Raw genomic sequence first — 23,145 nt, forward strand, 5'->3', positions numbered from 1 at the left:
TGACAAAAGAAAGGGAGTGGACAGGAGGGGAGGTTTCCATCCCTTCAAAAGCCCCCACCCCTCCTTGGGTCCCCGGAGAGGCCCCCCTGGGCCAGGTGGAGCGCGGCCCCCGGTGCGGGCGCGCCGCCGCGGGAACGGCCCCCGCAGCAACAGGCGGGCGGCGGGCGGGGCGGGGGTTGGGCCGCGGGGCAGCTCCGGCCCGGCTGCGTCCGACGGTCCTTGCCCCGCGCGGCGCGGGGAGCAGGTGGCTGCCCTCTGCGCCCGGCGTGCGCCCAGCGCGGGCCAGCCGAGCAGGGCTCCGGCCCCGCGGCGGCCCGGGAGGAGGCGAGGGCCGCGGGGCCCCGGCGGGGCGAGCGGGACCCCCGAGGGCCCGAGCCGGCCGGAGGGGCGTGCCCTCTGCTCGGAGTGCCCGGCCGCCGCCGCAGCATCTCGCGCTCGCGGACTCCGGGCCGAGAGGCCGCGACACCTCGCGCGGGGCCGCGGCGAGGAAGGAAGGGCCGGGAGGGAGGAGGAGACCGGGAGGAAGCCGCGGGCCGGGCAGCCCCGCTCCCGCCGGGGCCCAGGAGAGGCGATTCGCAGGCTTCCCTCCCAACCCGAAACTTTTCCAACCCACGCAGGCGTGTTCCTCACGGGTTTCGGCGGCCGGAGGCGCCGCCAGGGAGAGGCTCGGCACACACACGCGTCCCCCGACACGCGGGCGGAGGTACACAAGGCACACCGGGAGGGACCGGGCCGCGGGGGAGGCGGCGGGGGCCGCGAAGGCAGCGGGCGGCCGCACAGCCTGAAGGGACTCCCCGCGCGCGACCGGCGGCGCCTGAAACCCTGCAGAAGCTCGGGAGCGTCGCGGTGCCCGGCGGCTCCGCGTAACTTTGCCCACTGCGCCCCCGCGTGCAGAGGCGTCCCCTCGCACTCACACCCTCACCCCACCCCGCTCCCCCTCGGCTGCGGCCCCGAGCCTGCCTTTGTATTTCAGGGACTGGGAAGGACCTGCTAATCTGAGCCAAAGAAGGAGGGATGTAAATTGCGAACATTCCACTCCCTGGTCCCCCCAGATCCCGGGGGAGAGCGTCCGGGTCTCCCTGAGAGCGTCCCTCCGCTTCCCTCTGCCCTTGGGTCTCCAGCTTCTTTACTGCTGTGGACTGAAGAAGGTAAAGCACAGCCCGATCGATGCGAATAGTTTTTCTGAAAGCACGACCTCCCCAAAACCTGGCCCCCAAAGATCCAGGCGGGGTTGGAGAAAGGCACGTTATTTCGGGGGAGGGGGGCAACAGCACCCCTCGGGAGGCGCGCGCGCGGCCTAGAGGACGCCTTGCCGGGCTCCGCGGCCGGGCAGAGTGGCTGGATTATGTAAGTAACAGCCCTCCATGTGCTCACCACCATCTGTTAATATCTTGATATTGGAAAGTTCGGTGCCTGAGGCAAAGCCAGGGTTGGCGGCGCAGAGCTCCAAGCCTACTCTTTTCTACTCCCGGGCAGGGAATGTACCTCCCTTCGATTGTTTTCGCCCACTTCCCCAAAATCAAGTTAGTAATGTGCCCCTTCCCTCACTGACAACCAGCCTCACAGGTGTGTGTGTGTGTGTGCGCGCGCGCGTGTGGACGAAGGGTGCTTTTCTTGGAGGTCACTTGATTGTAATGAATCCTTTCGATGAATTTATATTTTTATGACAATTCTAGTTTCCTTTAGGCATTGTGGTGGACCCCTATTTGGAATGGAAGCTTTATTACTTAAAAAAAAATTACTTTTTCCGCCAGCACTCTGGCCCCCTAATTCTTGTAAGGGTTATATTTCAACTTCTTTGGAGCGCTTGGCCTCTGTTTACTTTGAAAGCTGTTGGTTAAACAAACATCACTGGGGAGGCTTCAAGCAGTGGGGTTCCCAAGAGAGAAACGTGGCAGCTGCTACTTGCTACTGATCTTGTGGCATTTCTACCCCCCCCCCCCCCCAATTCAGAACAGATCCAGGTTGGGCTTGGAGTCACACTGGGCACAGGGGATAGAGGGGGGTGGGGGATGAGAGAATGGCGGTCAGTCAGCCCTTCGACAGCCGGAAGCAGGCCGGCCTGCACCCTGGACTTGGTTTTTCTTTCTTTTTCTTCTCCTCTTTGGGTGGTGGCGGTGGTGGAGAGTGGATGGTTTTCTGTGTATTTGTGTGTCCAGGTAGGGATCTTCAGCATCTTTCTCCCGAAATCCACGCTCACGTTGGCCTCTGTATCGGATCCAGTTGAAATTCCCAGAATTGATTTGTTTTGGATCTGATGACGGTCCTTTGTAAGGTTTTAAATTCCTTATGTGCCCTCTTCCCTCCTTCCTTCGTCTAAGGGCTTTAAGAAAGAACGGTGGAGAGGGGCTGAAATACACCGAAGAATCGTCAAAGCAACGTGTGTTTAACCCAGGACCAGATGCATTAAGTGGTAACTGCAGGAGTTTGACTAAGAACTCACTGCAGACCCCCTTCCCATAAATAAGTAAATGCAGTGTGCGTGGATGAGATTTGTTGGAAGACCGGTCAGAACTTGTGTTAACTTTAAAGTTATTGGGGTTGTGTTGCCAATGGGCGGAGGAAGGGGTTGACCCTAGGCTTGGCCCCTGGTTGCAGAGATGGAGCCAATATCTAGGCGACTTCTCGGCTCCGACCTGACCGATCGCTTCTCCCCTATCAGAAAACAAACCGGGAGTCGCCGGAGATAGGGGGCTCGGGCCTCACGCCTTGCTCTTGGGCGGCCCAAGACCTGGGAGAGCGCCGCAGCTTGGGCTGCGAGGAGGCTGCCAGGAGCCCGGCCTGTACGTCGCCCCGACGGCAGGGGACAGGACAGGGCGCCGCGTACGTAGCTCACGGAGCTGGGCTGCGGACCGAGCTCGCTCACCCGGCGTCGCGCGCGCTCCTATTTCAACCAGCCGCTCCTGCGCCCTAATGCGGGCTGCGAACTGCCGCGGCAGAGCGCAGCGAGCCGCGAGCCTCCGCTGCGTCGGCGGGGGGGTGGGGGAGCTTCCTTGTCTGCCAGGCGGGTTACCCCGACTTCCATTCAGGCCTGCCTTCCCCCGGGAGTGGCAGAAGGGTTCCTGGGGTTCGCAGGGAACTTTTCCTGCCGCCAGTTCCGGGGCGTAGAGTGTGCAAAACGTGCATCCGAGCGCTAGGTGCAATTGACATAACTTGTGGGCTAAAGTTCAAGCCATTTCCTTCCAGATTCTGAATCTTTTCTGTCCCTGGGCTCCGTTTCTCCCCCCTCCCCCCTCCTCCTCCTTCCCTGCCCTCCTTCCTTTTAAATGTCAAACTGAGCAGATGGTTTTAAGGTGTGGAGGGCATATATCTTTGACTCCTACCCGTTTATTTGTGGGCTGGCGCTAACATATGTACAAACTGGGATACTTAAAGAAAATAATAGGACGGAAAAGAAGAAAGGAAGTAGCCTTGATCCATTCACAGAACGCACATTTCCTCGCTCAATACACCCGCTTACCTCGAAAGGACCCAACCAATAGAAGCATTATTCCATCCTGTATCTAATGGGCACGTTGATAGATTATTACTGTTCCCAGCCTAAATGGTCACATCCCGGTTACAACACTTGATACAATAGCCGATCATTCTAAGTGTGAGTGGTGTGTTTGTGTGCGTCTGTGTGGTTTCCCTAATGGTGTGGAGGGAATGTCGGGGTGGCGGAAGGGGAGGAATGAAGGCTGGGGATGCTCAAGCAAGTGTCTTTTCTTATCCCTGACACCTACCCTGGCCAGCTTGATTTTTTTCCCCCTTCTTTTCAATGTTTGAATCCCGTGCCAAAAGTTTCCTACAGGGTATAGTCTCAGACATGTTATCATCTCTATTCTTATTCAAAGAGAAGACTTCTTCACAGTCTGATGAATTTGAGGCTGAATTTGTAAATGTCCTAGGAAAGAGGTGTTTGTGTGTGTGTGTGTGTTGCAGAAGATGGTGGTAGTTGTCTGCCAGTGTACTTTTAACATAGCTCATAAACACTCTGTTGTCCCAAAGTCATTCAACCTTTGATCTGCCTGAATTCGAGGAACATACAAAAAGTACTTGCCCCCATCCTACCTAAAAACTGAGTGTGTAATCGACTAGGTATGAATGTTTCTGCTTCACAGCCCTTGTAAGTCCTGGCTTTTATAGGATCTTTAGGACATAAACACAGTTGCTTTATTAAAAGCGTTTACGGTGCCCGGTGAAAGACACGTTCTGGCTGCCGCTAGAAATGCCCTTTAGCATTTGCAAGTTGCAAACCCCCAAGGAGCTCTTTAAGAGCCACATTATCTAAAGAAATCTTGCCAGTTATTTTTCATCCAAGAAATGTCAAACCAAAGTGAATTTTCTATAGCTTTATGTTGGAAGCCCGAAATTTAAGCGCTTGAAATTTCTTACCTAATAAACTTCAAAGTTTGTTACCCAGGCGTCAAAACTGTGTATTCCTATATGAAACCCCTCTCTTTGGTCATTCTGGGGTGAGTGAGTTAGTGCGGGGTAATTGCGAGGTAATGTTTGCAAGATCTCCCCCCCCCCACCCCGGCCAAAAAAAAAAAAAAAAAAAAAGGCTGCTGTTTCTACAACCCAAATAACCAAGGGCAAATACTCATATTCCTAATAATTTTGACGGGAGATTAACTGGAAGTCAGCCAATACTGGTCGGCTACCAGATGCAGTGGAGCCCAAGGGAAACCTCTGGCACCTATGATTTTAATCTCAAACCTACCTGTATTTTATTGTCCACCTCGCCTTTAAAAGGAAGCAAGGGTGACATGTATTCTTGATACTATCTATGATCATTTAAAAGGTGGAACGATTGGAGCTACCTCGCTCCCTCCTCCTAGACCACCCCACCCCTAAAGCCCCACTTTTTCTCCAGTACACTTTTCCGTGCCTTCCTCCACCCAAGTCCGCTCCACGCTCGGCCACTCGGGGCACTGGATCAGCCGTATCTGGGGAAGGAAGGGGGGTGGGGGTGGGGGGGGGGAAGGACCTGCGTCCTGGACGAGCTAGTGTGAGCCGAGCGCCGCTCGCGCCGTCGCCCGCTTTGCACAGTGCCCGCAGATGGCTCGCTCCGGCCCCGGCGCGGCGATCCCGTCGCCCCGAAGCGGTGGCAGGGCGGGGGCGGGGGTGGGGGCCGGGGATGGAGGCGGGGGGAGTGGGAGCGCGGGGCCCCTCTCCCCTCCTCTCTTCCCAGCCCCTCACCCCCACCCCTTTTATATATTTTTTTTTCCTCCCAAGTTCTCTTGCCTCGCTATCCCCCCTTGAATCCGAAGGCGCCTCGCGATTGGGTGCTGGGGCCGGGTACGTCAGTCAGACTGTGACGTGCAGTCTTCCTGTTTCCTTCAGCTGTGTCTTAAAGTAAATCTTGTTGTGGAGCGGAGCCCTCAGCTGAGGGAGCGCTCTGAAATCATACACCATTGCAGCCGGGGAAGCGCCGCGGCGCAAAAGAGCTCTCGCCGGGCCGCCCGCTCCCGCCCCGCGCGGCCCCTCTCCGCCGCGGCTCTCGCCTCCGCGGCGCTCTCTCCGCTCCTCCCTGCTCTCCTCTGCCTCCTCTTCTTCCCTCTCTTCCCCTCTGCTCTCCTCTCCTGCCCCCTCCCACCCTTCCCTCCGTCCCCGCTCCGTCGCCCCGCTCGCCCCGCTCGCCCCGCTCGCCCCGCTCGCGCACACTCACCGGCCCGGGTCCAATTATCACATCCATCCCCCGCGAGACACCGCCGCGTGTGTGCGCGCGCGTGTGCTCCTCTCCCTGCCGGCGAAACCGCGCTCGGTCCCCCTGCCCTCTGCACCGCGTAAGTATCCGCTCCCCCTCGCCAGTCCCCTCCCCTTTTCCAGAATCACTTGTCCTGGCTTGTTCTTGAATGGGAAGAAAAGAAAAGAGGCTCCCATTACTCATACCCGTGTAAACATTTTTTTTCCCCCCAGGAGAAAATGGTGTTATTTGAATGAAGCGTCATAAAATAGGCTCTAAACAGTTTCTAAGCAGGAGCCTCCGTGGAACTCAGCGCTCCGCTCCTCCCAGTTCCTAAGAGTAAGTGATCCGCTTGGCTTTTATTTCTTTCTCTTTCCTGCTGGTGGCTGGGGTGGTGGTGGCGATGGGGGGGGGGGTGGCTGATACGGCTGGACTTGTCGCTGATCTTGTCACCTTTTGTGTACTGTTTCTGGGCTGTGAGGAGGCGTCTGCTTCCTTTCCTTCTTTCTCCTGCCCTGCCTCCTCGGGAGAGAGGACCGCGAGGGGGACCGGGTCGCTTTTTGTTCGCCAGGATCCCCGCTTTCCGCCAAGCCTCATCCTCCCCGTCTCCCCCGGCTAAAACTCCGGTGCTGGTCCCCTCGTCCTTTCTCTTTGTCTTGTTTATTATAGCTGCCTTTCTTCCAGGCTCTTCCAATTTGCTTGTCATTTGCATACCTTTCACTTCTCCTTTTTAACCCCTGCGGAGGGCTGGGGAGTAGGGAGGAGGGGAGAGGGCGGAGGAGGAGGGCGCTCTGTGACTTTGCTCGCCAAACGCTGTCGTAGCCGAAATGTTGAAATCGGGGTTGGAGCGGTGGAGAGATGGTCCCGGGAAACCCGCGCGGCGCCCCTCTCCCGAGCTCCGAGGAGCCAGGGCTAGGTCAAGTTGAGTTGGGTAAGGCGTCGCAGGAGCCTCGGGAGGTGGGGTGGTGCAGGGATGGGGGGGGGCGAGCGCCGCGGGGGGCCCGAGCGGTCGCGGTGCGGGTGGGGGTAGGGGATGTTCTCCCGCTGCGGATGCGCGACGCGAGGACTCTCTCCGCGCTCGCTGGCAGTCTGCGCTGGCGGGCTGCTCGGATCTGGTCTTGTCTGGGTGGTACCTGCGGTTCTGCCCCAGTTCGGAGGGCTCGGGAGGGAGGAGAACAGAGGTGAGGGGGACTGTGACTGGGAAGAAGGGTGAGGAGGGCGGGAAGAGCCGCTATCTTGGCCGAACAGACTAGAAGGAGGAGGAGGGGGGTGGGGGGGGCGTTGGCAGGGAGACATCACCAAAGTCCAGTTTAGCAAGTTGTCGGTTCTTCTGGCGGGCTAGCCGCTTACTCCTGCTGAAGCTGAATGTTGGTGAGAAGTGTGGCTTGGAGTTCGGGTGGGGGGCGTGGAATGGCTGAAGGGAGTCGCTTTCCAGCGAGAGTCAACCTTCCTTCTCCCGCCACTTCTCAGCTCTTTTCGGAAGTTGAGAGCCCTCCAGTCTGGCAGAGAAGGAGGAGGAGGAGGGGTTGGGCGACCGTCTTAAATAGCCCAAGGAGGCGGGTTGGAGTGTGAAACTGCTGTTCTTGGCAATCCAGAACCCTACTCCGCCTGGGGGAAGGCTGGGAACTCACCTGCTTGTTTTTATTTTTCCAAGAAGGTCTGTGTTGTCTCCTTGAGCTTATAAAAACAGTGCAAGCACAGGGTGGCCTTCTCTCAAAGTCAAGGCTGTAAGTGTCTTGTTCTCTCTCCCTCTTCCCCTCTGCCCCCCCCCTTCCCTCAGCCCCTCCCTCCCACCCTCCTTCCCTCCCACCTATAACCTCCCTTACAAAAAAATAATTTCCTTTCCTAAACTAGGTAGGCAGAGGTCTATTAGTAGAGTGCTGTGCATGGGCAGGGCCTGACAGGTGTGTTGTGTCAAGAAAGACAGGTGCAAATTTCCTCTGTGTCTGTGTGTGTCTGTGCAGTTCCAGACCACAATGTGTGCTCCAGGCTTCCCGAGGTTTATGAATTTATGGGCGCCCCGGTTAATAGGATTGTCGGGGCTAATGGGAACCAGGCTGTTGTTAACGTTTTGAGCCCTGCCGTGGGAGTTCTTTGCTTGGGGGGGTGGGGGGGACGAGTTGGTTTGTGTTTGTTTATTTTTCTTAAGGATGTTGGCAGACTGCGGCTGAGGCTGTGTCTCAGACTTCTGTCTGCCAGGCAGCGGAAAGCACCCCCACCTCAGGCAGCAGGTGGACGGAGATTGACTTTCCTTTTGCTCCCCTCTCTGCTTTATGCCTATCTCCCAGGTCTGCGGTGCCGGAGGGGGGTGGGGGAGAGCTGTCTTTTGTGTGCTTGTGTGTTTTAAGCAGCCACGGGTGGTGTGTGTAACTGCCAGGATACCAAAAGTCATTTGAAAGTGTTACTGTTGTTAAAGCTTATCTTTTTAGCGTGCTTTCTCCCTGCCCAGAAAGAATAGGTACGTGCACAAAGTCTTTCAAGTCCGATGTTAAATACTCTCATAAAGTAGAATGAGCCTGTCATTGTACCAGACATGTGCCAGATGTCCTAGTTATTACTTGGATGGAGAAGGAAAATCTCAAGTACGTGAGAGGTAACTGTTTGTTTCTGTTGGATGCAAGATGCAAGCAGTCGGCTCTCTGAAGAGTTTCTTGCAAGAACTTCTGAGTATTTTCAGAATGGAATGGGCTGTGTGTGGTGAGCAGGGAAGAGGGGAGCGTTCAGGTTAACCTGTGCATATGCTACAACGTGGACTTGTTTATATAATGGTAAAATAGGAGAAGGTAAGGCCCGAGGCTTGATGTTGCAGGCAGATACTGAGAATTCAATGTAAGCACTATGGCTGGATGATTCAAACTTAACTTTTAAAGTTTTTCTTGAAGCAGGCTCCTTCTTGTGTGCCATAGAAATAGATTACAGGGCGAATGGTTTTCTCGGTTGGTTTTGCTGTTTGGGTGGTGATCATTGTTTCACGAAAATGCGATAGCCTGTGTATTTGCTCTTTAGCCTTAACACATTCAAGTCCCTCCCCCAATACTTTTCCTTGGATTCTTTGGAAGTTCTTTCGTGTCATCTATGGATATGTCCATTCGCTCTATTTTTAATGGGGATTATCTGCGCTGGGTACTTACTGATATTTTTTATGTGTCCATTATGCAGAATTCTGTTTAGTTTAATCACCACCTTGTGGGAAAAAAAAGTCATGCATACGTAACATGCATCTTTGTTCTCACTTTATTCATTTCCTAGCATGGTTCCTCTGTAAGGAGCCCTTGCAATCTTAAAACATAAGCTAGCTGCCAGGGTTGCTCTTTATTTGTTCAAAGTGCAAATAGGCCTTTTTCATGAATTTCTTGTATCAGTTAAGGGATTGTCTTGTATTTTCTAATATAAGGAATTTTTAGGTTTAGGATTAACAAAGAAATTATAAAATGTTAGTGGTTTTATGATATGAAGATGGATTGTGTGTGACATGTTATTATAATTGGATTCTAATTAAGTACCTGTATAAACTGGAAAGGACATATACGTGAGGAATTTCTCAAACCTAACCGCCTAGTGTACTCTAATGCTTCAAAGAACATTTAGAGTGTTTCAGTGTTCCACGAAAAGAAAAAAAGCGTAAGTGTTTTGCCTTGAGATCATTTATTTAGTAATTTGGTGAATTACTGCTTTTTAAGTAAGTACAAGTAAATATTTTTGGCATGTCTCAGAAAATACTCTGTGCTCATTGTGCAGGTGGAAAATGTGTGGAATTTCTGATAGGATGGAGGCATTTTCAGTGAAATGGCTGTGATTTGAGGACTCTCTTATGATCGGAAAATTTGAAGCCTGATATAAGATTTGACAATACAATCTTAGTTAATTGAAGTATTAACTTGTATCAAGTGGGTTCTTCAGGCTAAACATAAAACGCTTTCTTAACCTTACAATAAGCAGAAACATCTCAGAAGGGCAAGTTGCTAATTAGCAGAAATGAACTCTTGAATACAGTGAGGAGGGCAGCTTAGTGATTTGGTGGTGTTGAAGGAGAGTCCCTCCGTCTAACCATCTGATCTTTTCTTCCCCCCCTTGAATGACTGAATTTTAGGTGGATTTATAATGTTCTTTGTTAGTGATATTCCACTTGAAATTTCATAACCAGGTTGGCCCAAGTAAGTTAGAGGCCCATTCAAAGCCGGTTTTCTATAGGAAATAAAGCGTAGGCTTGAGAAATTTCTTCAAATAATTTCATCAACAAAGACAGATAATCTAAGGGATCCAAACAGGAAACCATGCCAACCTTACACTCCCCCTGTCTCATAAAAGATTTGTCTGAACTGTTTGGATAATTACCATAATGAACACTTCTTTGTCCAGAATCTGGACTCCAGATAGATACAGTAAAAGTTGAGCTCCCCTCCCCCAAATAACTTCTTTATTAAAGTAGAGCACTTAACCACTTTCTCCTTCACACACTGCAGTGTTCCTTTGAAATTCTTCACTGAAAATTCTTTTCTAACACGAAGCCACCAGGTTCCTTAGGAGTCCCCATGTTAGATCATCTGACATTCTTCAGATGATTCAGATCTTAATGAGTCTTTTGGAGTAGTTATAATCTGACTTGATTATACCCGGATGTGTGTTCTTATCTTTTTCTGGGAGGAATCTGCTCTGTCAAGATATTCATTGTATAAGAATTAGTAAAGCATTTGTATACCAAATGTATGGCAAAATATTTAAAAATAGAACTATTCTGTCTAGGTTTTCATACCAATCACAGAGGAGTTTATAGGAATACAATATGTTTATCCAAATGACGATCTGTTTGGGTTCAAATTCTATACCAGTAATTTTTTCTGCAGACTTGCTGATATAGGTGTTCACAAGTTCTGATCAAAAGGTTTCATATTATCTGGTTAAACTCAAAATTAATGTTAAGATTAAAATATAATAAGAGTCGATAATAATTGTAGTTGAAACCTTGTGGCTTAGTACAGATGTTGAGAAATACGGGAATTTCTAAACATCTTAATGGACAGGATGGTATCAGTGGTAAAGTCAGTGCATAGCAGTCTCTAAATTCCGAATTAGGAAATCCATGGAAGCGCCTTTAAGAGTGTTTGTGAGTGATTTAATTTCTATTAGCGTCACGTAACAATGCATTTTCTCGAGTGGTGTATGTGTTCACATAGAGATCTTGTTTATGAATCAAGATGCTAATGAAGTATTACGTCAAGCAGTTATAATGGCTTCATCTCTGTTGCCTCCATGGGTTATGGTCCTCATGTGTACTACTACGATACCTTTAGTTCTAAGTTTTAGTTTTAGGTCTTAGCTCTATGGAGAGATGTAGTGACTTGTGCCTATTAATAGAATGCCTTATCTTAGTATGGAATATACAATTTTTCCTGTTTGTGTTGTCTTGTTGGTTATATCTCAGCTGAACATTTTATAAGACCTAAAAGTGTTTAAATTCTCTTAGCCTAAAACAGATAACAGATTGTTACCTAATCTAAAAATGATGACTAGTTAAAAGAGGATTGCAAGAATCAGTTTAGTTTGGTGAATTTGAAGGAAGTAACAGGATGTTCTCTTCTTGAAAGACCCAACAAGGATGTTTAATTCACACTTAACCATCCACCAAAGATGAGAGTATCGTGTCTTTGCACCTTAGGAAGAGCACAGCCCTCTTCTTGGCTTGGGTATGAGGCAGGGATGCAGCTGTTGATACCTAGGCTGGCTGAGAGGAAGTGCAGTGGACACAGAGGTAAATGGCAGTTGGGAAAGGAAGGATGCCTGGGCACCACCTTGTGCTCATCCCTTACACCAGCCTGTCATTTCTGAGCCTCAGTTGCAGAAATGCTCTTCCCCTGGGTAGGAGGACGGGTAGGAGAAAAATCTAGATTAAGATGAATAGAGGAAGAAAAAGACTGCAGAAAGTTTGTTCAAGGTTTTGATTGGAGATTCGTGTGTTTTTCAGGTGATATTAAAGAGAAAAGGATTTGCCCACAAAAAGAAAAAAAGGTAAAATTTTTAAATAATGGCAATGAACTCTATTTTTGGAGAGCTGATAGACACACAAAATAGTCCTCCTTGCAAAGACCTACCCCCCACGTGCAAGTCTTCCTGGGCTTTGAAATAATTTATCCCTTTTCTTGTTTGTCTTGGTCTTTTTCTTTTTCTCATCTGATCGTTACACCCGATTTATCAGATCTAATATGTCAGTGAAATATTTGGTCATTGCATTTTTGTATTCCTGAATGCAGTTTTATTACTGATGTGTGAGGGTTCCAAATCGTTCTGAAACCGATTTTGAAACCTGCATTGAAGTTCTTAAGATCTGTTTCCATTCCGACTTCAGGAAATTTTATCCTGGGGCATACAAAAAGTATTTCATTTTTAAGCGTATGAAAAATATGGAGAAACATTCTATCACATGCATGATACTCTAAAACAGTCTTTTAAAAAAAAAAATGCTGTATCTTCATATAGAGACCAGGAATAAGGAATGCAGGATGAAATCTTTGTTGCTTAAAAAAAAAAAAAAAAAAAAAAAAAAGAATTAAAAATCCACACACTGTCACCTAAGCATTGAGCATTTTCTTGATTTTTACAGGTTATTTCATGCTGAAATTATGCCTATTTGCATGGATAGTCATTCTTTAAAACTAGCCACAGATGCAGTCCTAGGGAGCACGTAGATGTTTTTACAGGTGAACCGAAAGAGATGGGAGCTGTTCCAAACACTGCACGCTGCCTTTGGCAATAGACCCTGTTATTGTGAAGATGTGCTCTGTTAAGCAAACGTGAAGTTTAATATTAGATAAACCCTGTGTGAAAAAAATATTTTCATTTTCTTCATAAAATGTTAACTGTAAGCAAAAAGATACAACATCTTATATTTACACAAAATTTGGGGCTAGCCTCACTAGGTAGTAAGTCACAAAATATGTCAAGTGCCTTTTATGAAATGCAAGGAAGGATATTCTCTTTTTTTATGGGTCCTCAAGAAACAATGGAAGTTCATATGCAGAAAAGGTACTGCTCTTTCCTCCTGTATTTTGATTGATGCCAGTTTTCCCTTGATTTATCTTTTTTTCTTTAATTTGCATAAGAAACATGATTCATAAATGGTGTATGTTAAAGTTTCCTTAGACATTTGGAGTATTATTTTGGCAGATTGGAACAGAAGAAGACTGAGACCAGAGATGTTATTTACCCTTGCCTAAGTCAGCTTACTGGTCTACATATCGATTTCTAAAATGTGGCAATTCCTTCTTTTGCAGCAAGTCCAACTTTGTAATAATTTAAGTCATCAAAAGGACATCACAGAAATGTATAAATATTCTCACACTTGTGTTAAAAAATAGCAATAGATACCATTTTCGAATGTAATTTTACTAATAAAAATGCATATCTATGCTAAATAAGCAGACTTGTAAAATGAGTATTTGTGCATTTATTTCAATGTTAAATTGACCATTTATATTGGAAAGATGCTGATGGGGGTGTTCTCTTTCCCTTTTCGTATATGACAAAAATATTTTTTAAATTCAGCAATAAAGGGGGCGTGTTAAGTATTTGCATTTATTTTCAAGTCCTTTTCCTTTAATAGCATTAAAATCACAATAATTTTAATTCAGAAATGGAATTTTTCACCCAGATTTCACCCGGCCTCAAAATTGAACCTTATTTCTTAAGTATAGACCACTTTCATCTTCTTCTGTAATATGAATCTCAATGCCCAAAATTTAATCAATTGGTTGTCAGAGGCTGTGTTCTTATAATCTACTGTTTCTTCTGAAGATAAACAGTATCATTTTAGGCATTTGTGAAAGAGAATCATATTACTGGTGCTTAAGCAGTTTTTGCTTTTTTTTTTTTTTTTTAATCTTAATCCATCTTAAACCAGTGGAGCAGAAATATTTAAAAATGTTTCATTTCAAGCAGAGTGCATAATAAATTGCAATAATTGTAATGTGCCATAAATCCCAGAGCCTATGCATTTTGCATTTGATTCAGGATTGAGGTCAGGAAATTTGGAGAAATTTAAAGAAAATGATTCATCAGTCCTTTTGTTCTGTTGGCCAGAGTCCCGGGATTCTTGAGCTGTGCCCAGCTGACGAGCTTTTGAAGATGGCACAGTAGCTGTCCAGTGATGCCTGACCATGACAGCACAGCCCTCTTAAGCCGGCAGACCAAGAGGAGAAGAGTTGACATTGGAGTGAAAAGGACGGTAGGGACAGCATCTGCATTTTTTGCTAAGGCAAGAGCGACGTTTTTTAGTGCCATGAATCCCCAAGGTTCTGAGCAGGATGTTGAATATTCCGTGGTTCAGCATGCAGATGGGGAAAAGTCAAATGTACTCCGCAAGCTGCTGAAGAGGGCGAACTCGTATGAAGATGCCATGATGCCTTTTCCAGGAGCAACCATAATTTCCCAGCTGTTGAAAAATAACATGAACAAAAATGGTGGCACGGAGCCCAGTTTCCAAGCCAGCGGTCTCTCTAGTACAGGCTCCGAAGTACATCAGGAGGATATATGCAGCAACTCTTCAAGAGACAGCCCCCCAGAGTGTCTTTCCCCGTTCGGCAGGCCTACCATGAGCCAGTTCGACATGGATCGCTTATGTGATGAGCACCTGAGAGCAAAGCGGGCCCGGGTTGAGAACATCATTCGGGGGATGAGCCATTCCCCCAGCGTGGCATTAAGGGGCAATGAAAATGAAAGAGAGATGGCCCCGCAGTCTGTGAGTCCCCGAGAAAGTTACAGAGAAAACAAACGCAAGCAGAAGCTGCCCCAGCAGCAGCAACAGAGTTTCCAGCAGCTGGTTTCAGCCCGAAAAGAACAGAAGCGAGAGGAGCGCCGACAGCTGAAGCAGCAGCTGGAGGACATGCAGAAACAGCTGCGCCAGCTGCAGGAGAAGTTCTACCAAATCTATGACAGCACCGACTCTGAAAATGATGAAGATGGGAACCTGTCTGAAGACAGCATGCGCTCGGAGATCCTGGACGCCAGGGCCCAGGACTCCGTGGGGCGGTCAGACACCGAGATGTGCGAGCTGGACCCGGGACAGTTCATCGACCGAGCCCGCGCCCTGATCAGGGAGCAGGAGCTGGCGGAGAACAAGCCGAAACGTGAAGGCAACAACAAAGAGAGAGATCACGGGCCAAACTCCTTACAACCAGAAGGCAAACATTTGGCCGAGACCTTGAAGCAGGAACTGAACACTGCCATGTCGCAAGTTGTGGACACTGTGGTCAAAGTCTTTGCAGCCAAACCCTCCCGCCAGGTTCCTCAGGTCTTCCCGCCTCTCCAGATCCCCCAGGCCAGGTTCGCCGTCAACGGGGAGAACCACAATTTCCACACCGCCAACCAACGCCTGCAGTGTTTCGGCGACGTCATCATTCCGAACCCTCTGGACACCTTTGGCAACGTGCAGATGCCCAGTTCCACAGACCAGACGGAAGCACTGCCCCTGGTGGTCCGCAAAAACTCCTCCGACCAGGCCACCACTGGCCCCCCGGCCGGCGGCCACCACCAGCCCCTGCACCAGTCGCCTCTCTCCGCCACCGCTGGCTTCACCACGTCCACCTTCCGCCACCCCTTCCCCCTTCCCCTGATGGCCTACCCATTTCAGAGTCCATTAGGTGCTCCCTCCGGCTCCTTCTCGGGAAAAGACAGAGCCTCTCCCGAATCCTTAGACTTAACTAGGGAGACCACGAGTCTGAGGACCAAGATGTCATCCCACCACCTGAGCCACCATCCTTGTTCACCAGCACACCCGCCCAGCACCGCAGAAGGGCTCTCCCTGTCGCTCATCAAGTCCGAGTGTGGCGATCTTCAAGACATGTCCGAAATCTCACCGTATTCGGGAAGTGCAATATCCTTTTCTTTTCCACCCCCGCGAGGAAAACGAAACAAAACAAAACCAAAAGGCTTCCCCAAAGGTCGGGTGTCCACAATATATAGAATAACGTAGATTAGTATCTTCTTAGGAACGCAATCTTTCCTATTATTCAGAGTAATAGGCTTTTATCAGCACACGTGCTGCACTCCTGATGGCACAAAAGCTTCGCAGGAAACCTACATCTTTCCAACTTTCACAAGTTGTTAATTGCCTCAGAGAGCTGGTATTTAATATGTGCTTTTCAGCAGTGCTTTTTCTGCTTTCTTCCTGCATTCTCTTCTTTTCTTTTTCTTTTTCTTTTTTTTTTTTTTAAATTTCTTTTAGGAGTAGAGTCAGAGATGGACCAAAAAAATATCATTATAATATTGAATTCTATCAGTTTTTTTTTTTTAAGGTGTTAAACTTTATCATGGAGTCAAGAGAAAAGTCAGTTTTGAGATCCCTAAGATTCCATAAGAAGAATTCTCCCTTTAAACCATCTGCAAGGCTCCTGGGCCATGTAAAGAAGACCTGATTTAATCTTATGAAGAGCACTTTACTGGTGGGAGGCTCCCATGAGAGAAAAATGGACACAGGGGTGGGGGAGGGGGGAGGCAGAGTCTCTCTTTAATCTTTAAGTAACGTCATTTGTCATTGTTGGTGTTTCTTTAAGGAAATATACAGGTACTGATTTATTCAGACGGCATTGGTCGGTCTCTCTCTCTCTCTCTCTCTCTCTCGTTCACCCAAGGTCTGTTCTTTGGGTCTGGTGCAGCTGCCTCTATGCATGATTAACCTCTGTTCAGCCATACACAGAAATCTTTTGTCCTAACATACACAAAGCAAATTATTTTGGAAAGCAAGAGAGCACAATTAAATATAAAACTCAGCTGTATTCGACGTAAAAATGGCTCTTTTTTATGACTTTTATATTTTGAACCTGACTTTTTAGGTAGAGGTGCCAGTTATATTTTTTTTATTAGACCTGTCCTGAACTCCAGCTATTTTTAATGGACATTTTTTTTTCCTCTGTAATTTGGTCCTTTCAGTAAAATTTAAAAACTCTTGTGGTTGTTGGTGTTTGGGGGTAGTCGAATAGTAGCATTTGGGGGCAGGTAGAGGCATGTTTCTTTTATAATCAATTGCCAGATGGACATAAAATTTAGCAATTAAGTTGGCTGTTGCTAAATTCAGGATTTTGAGCAATTGTCCTGATGACTAGAGATTGACATTTTAGTATCTAAGCCCACTCCAGACGCTGCCACGTAAGTGCAAAGTCCCAGCTATGGTGGAAATACATTTTTCTGTGTAGGGAAGGCCGTTCTTCTAACCAGCTCTTAGGACAGTAGCGAAGATGTCTGCTAAGATGAGCCACGAGTATGAGACCCACTTGGGGCACTGAAACATGGTCTCTTTCCACTGTGAGGAAGAAGAGAATAATGTCTCGAGAGGAAGGAAGATGAAGATGTTGAGGACTTAGATAATAGAAACAGAAATTGAGTCTTGGCTTGGTTGCTAATTTAACTTCTACCTTCCAAAGACCTAAAATGTAATCTACCAGCCATGAATCAAAGCTGTGCCAAGCACCGTGCCTTGCACATTATAAACAGGCAATAAACATCGGTCAAAGTGATTGCCATATAGTGTCGGCGATGAGAAAGGCCAGGCAAGAAGATGCAGGGCCTGGAATGGTTTTCCTTGGGTGGAAGAGGATCTTCTGAGATACACACAAGGCTGAGGTCCAGGGCTAGACCCTATCTTACTTCATTTTGAAGGCTGTAGTCATGATGGTGGGTTGTTTTCTCTCCCTTCTCTCTCTCTCATACACACACACAAACACATACACACACACTCAGAGGAAAGGGACATACTCATTTTGAGGAATATTTAAAGCCAGGTCTCACAGTCCCATAAGTGCACACTAAACTCTAACCAGTTTATGGTTTTGTTTTGTTTTTTTATTAGACTCTTTATCATAACCAGATCTTTATGCCTGTGCCTTTTTTTTTTTTTTTAATGTAAGTTGGGTCTTCTAGGAAAAAATCTTTTAGATTGCTTTAAGTGTTGGCTACATTCATTGTCTCATGCTCTCTAAATCCCCTGAAGAATTTAGAGGATTTGAATAGAAAGAAGTTCCTTTTATTTCTATACATATCAAAGGCTTTAAGGAGAATATAGTTGCTTCTTCAGCTGAATAACGTCCCTCTCCTACCAATATAAGAGGCTGTTGAACAGGGATGGCTTGGAAACACCTGTGTTCGTATGAAATGTTGCTTACACCAGGAGCTGTTTCTTTCATGGAGCTAAACCTTGTCTCAGTTAATGATTACGTGTCCCACTTTTGGCCTTCTAGCCTCTGCTTCTTTCCCCTCCATCATGCCGTACTTTTAACCATTCACCCCACTGATACATTCTTTCTTGGGAAGAAGATAGGCAAGCAACCCTTTCTATAATCCCCATGATTCTGAAGCCAATGAGGGTCTGAGTGTTTTTGGGAGACTGGGTCCACTGGTCTCCTGTCTCCATCCTTGTATGGCAAGGAGTTCTTCCCTTGACTTACCCGATGGCGTGTAGGCAAAATTCTCAAGCTTTTAGTTGAAAGAATTCTTCTGGGAATCCTGGAGTGTGGTGTCTTACTTCAGTTTTAGGTATATAAGGCCACCTTAGAACCATCGAGTTATTCCTAGAAAAAAAATTCAATAGACATGAGTAGGAATAAGGATGAAATGATACCTCTATGGTTGTCCTTATTATGTTTTTCTTTGTGGTCATGGCTTTTCCAATAGTAATGAATAATATAATTCTTAAGGAATGATTCTTTCCCACTTCAAAGGGCATCGTGTGCTTCTTTGAACAAAGTAGCCAAGATAAGAACTATTAAGAACACCAGCTTATCAGATAAATCCATTCTAAGTTCAGCACATGAAGCATATGTAATCTATATAAACACACTACCTCGTTATCCTTTTCTAATCCAAAGGAAGTAGTGAATGTGTGCCTGTTGAACTCAATGTCAGTGCACCTGCTCCAGGAGCGCACGTCTCAGGGATACGTGTGTTCGTTCAGTATCTTTGCAAATGAATCTATTTAATCAAATACTAAGTTTTATTCAAATTCCAAAAGAAAGAGACAGCCAATTGTTTTTCTTCATGATGTTCCTTGTCATTCATCCTCTTTGCATCTCAAGAAAAACAGCCTTGTTTGGGCCTCAGACATTTGCATGCCCCCAAGTCTAAGCCGGAGAGTAGTCTTAGGAGCCTTTAAGATGCACCAGTGGAGAACATGAGCCCCTTTCCTGTGACAGCCAGCATCCTCGACTTGACTTTGGGGGAGAATATTTAAAGCATTTCAAGTTTAGGAAAGGAAAATTGTTTGGTAATTTGAGACTAAAATATAACTGGAAAACATGAATTAAAAATGAATTTCTGATATGTGAAATAGTCCGTAGACATTTTTAGAAGTCTTGTGGAGCCACAGTGATTCTATTAGCTTCATGAGCTATAGGGAAAACATTTACACAAAAGACTGAGAGACTCTGGGTTCTTACCCCACCAAAAAAATTATTCAGTAAATATTTTTTTTTTAATTTCCATAAGTGACACATCTTATGAGTTCAACTTCTTAATGGAGTAACAGCGTGTTCTATCACTTTGATTAAATGAGACCATCTAGATCCTCTCCCCATTTGAGGGAGAAATCCTCTTGGAAACAGCAAATCAGAGCATCAGGAGAGTGCTAAAAAAAATTCTTTGGGTTTCAGAGCATTTTAGAAAATGTAAGTAAGTAGCCCCAATCCAATTCGGTTGGAAGTACAGCTGGTAAAATCTCTAGCCACAATTCAGAGTTCAGCTGAGGGGGGGAAACATCCCCTTCCTCTAGCACTCACAATGCCTTCTTGCATTTGCCTTTTTGTGGCCCTGCTCCTCCCCTGCCACCACGGTGTAGGTAAGGTTATATTGAGCTTGGTAAACAGACAACACTCCGATTCCCAGGTTGTTCGAGGCCCCCCCGCACCCCCCCCCCCCGCAGGTTCAGCTGCAGTACCCACTTCTCTGATCTTTTCTATTCCTGAGCAGATGTCTTTCATTAATTTATGGATTTATCATCTTTTTTTTTCCTTTTTCATTTTCTTTTTTTCTTTTTTCTTTCTTTCTTTTTCTTTTTCTTTTTCTTTTTTTTTTTTTTACACCTGGCAGCTGTCTCAAGTTTCAGTAGTTATTGTCTATTTTGCATTACACATAGAATTGAATGTCATCTGTCTTCACAAAGCTATGGCTAAGAGAATTGAGGCAAAGCCACATGAGCTGCTGGGACAGATCTTGTTTGCGTTCTATCCCCCTCACCCCATCCCCCCCTTACCTCCTTAATATTTATTTGTGCTCATTTTCTTTCCTGGCCTTGAATGGAGCTTAGCTCGTGTTCAGTACAGCTGTATGTTTACTGAATCTATTCCATCATGAGTCATTGTGCGTGTGTAAGTATCCTGGAAACAGCTAGTGCTTTCTTGGAAGAACAGTTGCTTTTCAGCACAAGCACTTAAAAGGGAAATTAACCAATTGGTCAGTTCAGATTTATTTTGAGGAGGAAAAAAAAGGATTATCTAACTGTTGGCTTTTAAATGTTTCATTAGCTATTTTTAATAGTTTATTAGAAACATATATTTTATGGGAATTTTATCTTAATTACACGACGAGCGAGAGATAAAGATTTATTCTCTGTTCCATTTCAACTGATCAATTCTAAGTATTACCAACAGGAAACATTTTAAAGCAAAACGAACTTGAGACACTGGAATCAGAATCATTTTTTTCATGAACTAAAAAGCCTCTAAATCCTGATCAAAATAAGACGGATAGTGGTTTGTTTTGTTTTGTTTTGTTGTTGTTTTTTAAATAAAAAGAGCTAAAACATCGAAGCATGATTTAAGCCTATTGAAAGCGTCAGGAAGTTCTCTGGTAGTTCTATCTCCGAGAATCACAGCCAAACAGGGTGTTTTGCAGTAGACCACATTTTTTTTAACCATTCAGAAATTTTCCCCTGCTAATAATTCAGTGTGCAAGGTTGTTTTTTCATCTGTCCATCTGAAGAAAAGACTAGAACCCAGATCTGAGAGTGTCTGCTGAAGTTTGGAGTTGCCTAAAAACTCTTATCACAAGGCAAGACGAGACAGCTTGCCACTATTATTTCACTTACCCGTTTGGACAGATGGTCCTGAAGTGTGCTGGGCTCCTTTAGTCTTCTCTACCGTTCTAATGGAGGTTACTGGAGGGCCTTTCAGCTCTTTCCTTGGCACAAGAAGTATGTCAGTCATAAATTATCGTCTTTGTGATCATTACGGATCTGAAACAAAAACACAAGTTCAGTGAAGCTGCTTTGGCTCACAGACAGAAAATCGAAATTTCTTCCTTCAGTCCGTATTGTCCGTGGGGAGGGCGGGGGGGTAGCGCAAGACTGAACTTCTCTGTTTACAAACCAAGATGATCTTTTAAAGGTTGCATGATGTTAAATGGAATGCGAGTGGATCCAACCTCCAGCAGAATATTTGGTTCAACACCCTGCGAGAAGTGGTCTCGAGCTTATCAGTGTGAATTTGATTATGCGTCGCTACCAACTTCCTGCTTTCTCTCTCTTCCTAAGACTGGTCACGCTGTTCTTGATGGAGGTCATTTAGAAACCTTGACTTTTCCTAAATATGAGGTTTTTCTTTGTTTTGTTTTGTTTTTTTTACCTTTTTTCACCAGGTGTGGCATTTTTGTTGCCTAGTAAGATGTGTGTGCGCACACACGTGTGTGCACGCACACACTTAAGTGCAGATTTTCTTTTCTTTTCTTACTTATTTTTCCCAGACTCTCTTTTAAGAGAAAATCCTTAGAGAAGCTTCTAGGAAGGACCCTTAATTGACCTTGTGGGGGACCACATTGATTTTCTCCACGTGCATCTTCATTTCTGATAAATTATAAAGCCATTAATTTGCTGAGGAAATGGCAGGGCCAGGCTGCGGCACAGATGTGACCAGAGCCATCCCAGCTCGGAGTCTGCTGAGGACTGCCAAGAATCTGGGGGAGAATCAGGAAGCCTGGATTGTTATGGTTAGCCTCACATTCTCTTGGGAACTGTTTTAGTTGCTGCTGTTTACAGATCTAAAAGGTAATGATGTTTCCAGATAAATAGGCCTTCTTATTTTGGGTAAGTGGCCATTTATTGATCTGCTAACCCACATTTATTGATTTGCTAGCCCCCGCCACTGTGCCACTCTCAAAGGAGTTAACTATAAATCCAGGAGAGGCAAATTGTATTTGGTCTTGGATCGTTGCTTTAACAAAAGCGACACCCCCTCCCGGCGCCCTCTGTGCCAAAACTACCCCTCCCAAGTTGCGGCTATTTAAAAGGAAACAATTAAAAGGATATAATAATAAGATAGGAAGAAAGTGAGTCAAGATGCTCCATTAGATTAGCACTAAAAGGTAAAATACGCAGCTTGCCCGACAGTGTTCAAAATAATGCATTTTATATTTTCATGCACATTAGGATAATAACTTGATGTAAACTGCAGAGCGGGGAGAGAAGAACAAACAGAACTGTAATTGCAGAGAAGAAAAAAACTCTCAGGCTAAGAGTTGTACAATCCGTGTTGGGTGCATTTGTCTCCTTAGCAACAAGTGAATGTATAGGGAGCATAAGGACCTCGGACGGGGGAAGGTGTTGCCATCCTCACCACGGAGCCGTCAAGATCTCTGCAACCCCGGTGTCCACCCTCACCATTACACCTGGCCGTTTCTTACCAGCGGGGGTCGTTTAGAGCAAGGGGCAGCAGCGTAGTGATGGATTCCATGGCCCGCGCCATTGACCTTCCAGAATTCTACCCTCCCCCCAACCCTCAGCTGCTTGATGGGCCTCCGGGTTCTTTGGGGGAGTGGGTGGTGAGTGCTTGTGTTTAAAGATATTTTTTTCCTTAACGAAATGCCTCCTACATGCAGGAAGGATTGTCACCCAATCACTTGAAAAAAGCAAAGCTCATGTTCTTTTATACCCGTTATCCCAGCTCAAATATGCTGAAGACCTACTTCTCCGATGTGAAGGTAAGGATGTTTTTCATCGGTCGTTTATCAGTCTCTGTGCATGTGGTCGTGATTTAAACTCTTGGAAGTTAGCGGAGATGAGTGTGAAAATCAATCCAAGAATACACCTGTGTTTAACTGATGCAATGCACTTGTCTTTTTGTCAAAAGCCTGCCAGGCAAAGATACCCCATAAGACCAGGAGGCTGGTACCAAGTCACATGGGATTCCAGTGTGATGTGGGAACTTAGCCTCTTGCTTTGTATGTCTTAGTCACTTCTTGGGAGAAATTTCAGCCAGCCCTGAATGGGTGTGCTTCCCAGAATTTTTTTTTCCCCTCCCTTCAGCAACAGTAAACTGTTTTCTGTTTTTGTTTCTGTTGGTTTCCCCATATTTGCGCTTAGGAAAGCAAACTCTAACACCTCTTTTTCCCCCCTGTCGAAAGGAGCGTACATTGAAATTCTCTATGCAGTAGCTGCTTAAAAACAAAAGTGATGATTGTCTCTTATTTACAACTTAATTTGTTGTTGATGTAGAGTACACTGA

At 46.4% G+C, this 23,145-nt stretch overlaps 1 protein-coding gene across 7 annotated transcripts in view; it reads left to right on the plus strand.

The window, feature by feature from the left end:
• The first annotated feature begins 5,272 nt into the window (after positions 1-5,272).
• PROX1 (prospero homeobox 1) overlaps positions 5,273-23,145 on the plus strand; it is a 52,737-nt gene continuing 34,864 nt past the window's right edge. Inside the window, exons 1-5 of one of the 7 annotated variants that reach the window (XM_059145324.1) lie at positions 5,273-5,771; positions 5,905-6,010; positions 11,634-11,677; positions 13,745-15,536; positions 22,514-22,621. In XM_059145324.1, coding sequence (XP_059001307.1) covers positions 13,812-15,536; positions 22,514-22,621 — 1,833 coding nt within the window. In that variant the 5' untranslated portion in view covers positions 5,273-5,771; positions 5,905-6,010; positions 11,634-11,677; positions 13,745-13,811. Of the gene's footprint in view, positions 5,772-5,904; positions 6,011-6,074; positions 6,603-6,638; positions 6,853-11,633; positions 11,678-13,744; positions 15,537-22,513; positions 22,622-23,145 lie in introns of those variants that run through there. The other 6 variants (XM_059145330.1, XM_059145325.1, XM_059145326.1 and 3 more) reach the window with 6 other exon arrangements.

The sequence above is a fragment of the Mustela lutreola genome, chromosome 14, assembly GCF_030435805.1.
Source record: "Mustela lutreola isolate mMusLut2 chromosome 14, mMusLut2.pri, whole genome shotgun sequence".
In the NCBI taxonomy this organism is placed as follows: Eukaryota; Metazoa; Chordata; class Mammalia; order Carnivora; family Mustelidae; genus Mustela; species Mustela lutreola.